The following is a 1,836-nucleotide window of genomic DNA, read 5'->3' on the forward strand; positions in this document are numbered from 1 at the left end:
TTGGTGTATCTCTTCAGGCAGCACTCAGATTCTCCTTGTCCAGCACTCAGGCAGCACTCAGATTCTCCTTGTCCCCCAACATACACATATGCACACACACAACACAGAAAAGCTTTATCTGTACATGTTTGATTTAGTTTATAGCCAATAACATGGGTTTTGTATACTCCTGCTAATCACTGACTGTGTGGCTCCTGTGACATATTGTGTACTAACATCACAAGCAGAGGTTGACATTATGTGCAAATTGAGTCCCATTGTCAATTACAGATCTGCTCACTTGCAGGTCAAGTATGTTCGTAAGTATTTGTAGGGTGCAGAGTCTCAGGACCCTTTCACATAAATTCGAAATATTCTCTACAAAAAATTCAAAGAAAGGTATTTTTAATAATTTCAAAAAATTGGCAGTATCAAATTACATGCTTGATTGACTCTTTCAGATGTCAAAATTCATTCAGTACCTAATGCCAAATGCTTCTGGAATGGATTTACAAGCACAGGAAGTAGATTAATAATCTTTATATTTTTTTCCAGTTCTTAAGGTTGAGGATAACTGTCCAGATCTTCTTGTTGCCTGTGGGCACATGCAATGTGAAAAAATTATTCCTGAGAAACTTATTGCAGTATTCCTGCCAACACCTTTAAAAATACCTTTTGTGAATTTAAGGATTCTCAATTTCAAGTGAAGTCATTATAATATTAATTTATAAAGGAAACTCTCTCTTATTTTCAGATTCAAGGCCTCTACCAGATGTAGCCCTGACAGGGAAGTGTACCCGGGAGTGTGACGAATATGGCCACTCGGACTCCTGCTGGATGCCAGTCCGCACTTCTCCGGAGAGAAAGCAGAAGAGCCAGCCAAAACTCTCCACTTTCATGCCTGTCGATGAACGGGGCAGTCAGGAAAAGCTGGCCAATGGAGAAGCTTCCCTCATGGGTGATCGCAACAGAAACCTCCTTAACAAAAAGTTGACCTCATCCTATGAGACCTTCAGTGCGGCTAGTTTCAGCAAAAATGAAGAAGGCAATCCAGAGGATATCCCCCTTACACAGACAGGGGAATACAAGCCATCTCCTGTCAATACTCTAACTAGAAGAGAAGTTTACCTGTAGGCTAACAAGCAGCAACAAAGTTCTTTCATATTATAAGAAAGAAATGGGGCAAAAGTCTTAAAATCACAACACTTTTAAGAAGAAAAAAAAAAAAAACAAATAAAAAAGAGGGGGCCACCAAAGAGACTAAAGATCTGCCTGCCACTTCTGCCTCCATAGCAGGCATGTAATTATACTGTCTGCCTGACTATACTGTACAATGTAGAAAACATTGTTGTTACTTGCATGTCTAATTCCCCCTCGCTGATTTTTATTTTCCTAAATCTATGGTTACAAATTCCTCCCATAGTAACGAGCTTGATTAAAAAGAACACAGCACACTGTTGTTTCCCCTCTGAAGAAGCATGAATTAAGCCACTCATTTTGTTTGTTTGTCATCTGGCTTGTTGAGGATAACAGGTCAGGGAAAATGTATTCAAAACATATCATCTGAATATTGCTGATCCCCACCAGGGACAATCCTTCAGAAACCATACAGATATAGAGGTAAATATAAAGGAATAATCATTAATAGGCACTTTGTGAAGACCACAGCTTTAATATTTGCACCTCTCATCTGAGGCTGGAAGCAACAGAAAATACATTCAGCCTGAGACTGCAGTCAAAAACATGGCATACTTTCCTGGGATTCATGAACTCTGGTTCTGTTTTATCCATAGAAAACAAATGTGTCCTGCTGTGTCTCTTTCTCTCCTTCTCTCTTGTTCTCTGTAATGATTACTT

The 1,836-nt window shown here is 39.3% G+C and overlaps 1 protein-coding gene across 1 annotated transcript; it reads left to right on the forward strand.

Moving 5' to 3' along the window:
- Positions 1 to 733: 733 nt before the first annotated feature.
- PCDH7 (protocadherin 7) lies at positions 734 to 1,113 on the forward strand (the record flags this gene model as incomplete). Its single annotated transcript, XM_009083016.1, has 1 exon — positions 734 to 1,113. A coding segment is annotated over one exon (380 nt), but the record flags the coding sequence as incomplete, so codon positions are not given.
- Between the last annotated feature and the right edge of the window lie 723 nt (positions 1,114 to 1,836).

The sequence above is a fragment of the Acanthisitta chloris genome, unplaced genomic scaffold (genome assembly GCF_000695815.1).
Source record: "Acanthisitta chloris isolate BGI_N310 unplaced genomic scaffold, ASM69581v1 scaffold13499, whole genome shotgun sequence".
Taxonomy (NCBI): domain Eukaryota; kingdom Metazoa; phylum Chordata; class Aves; order Passeriformes; family Acanthisittidae; genus Acanthisitta; species Acanthisitta chloris.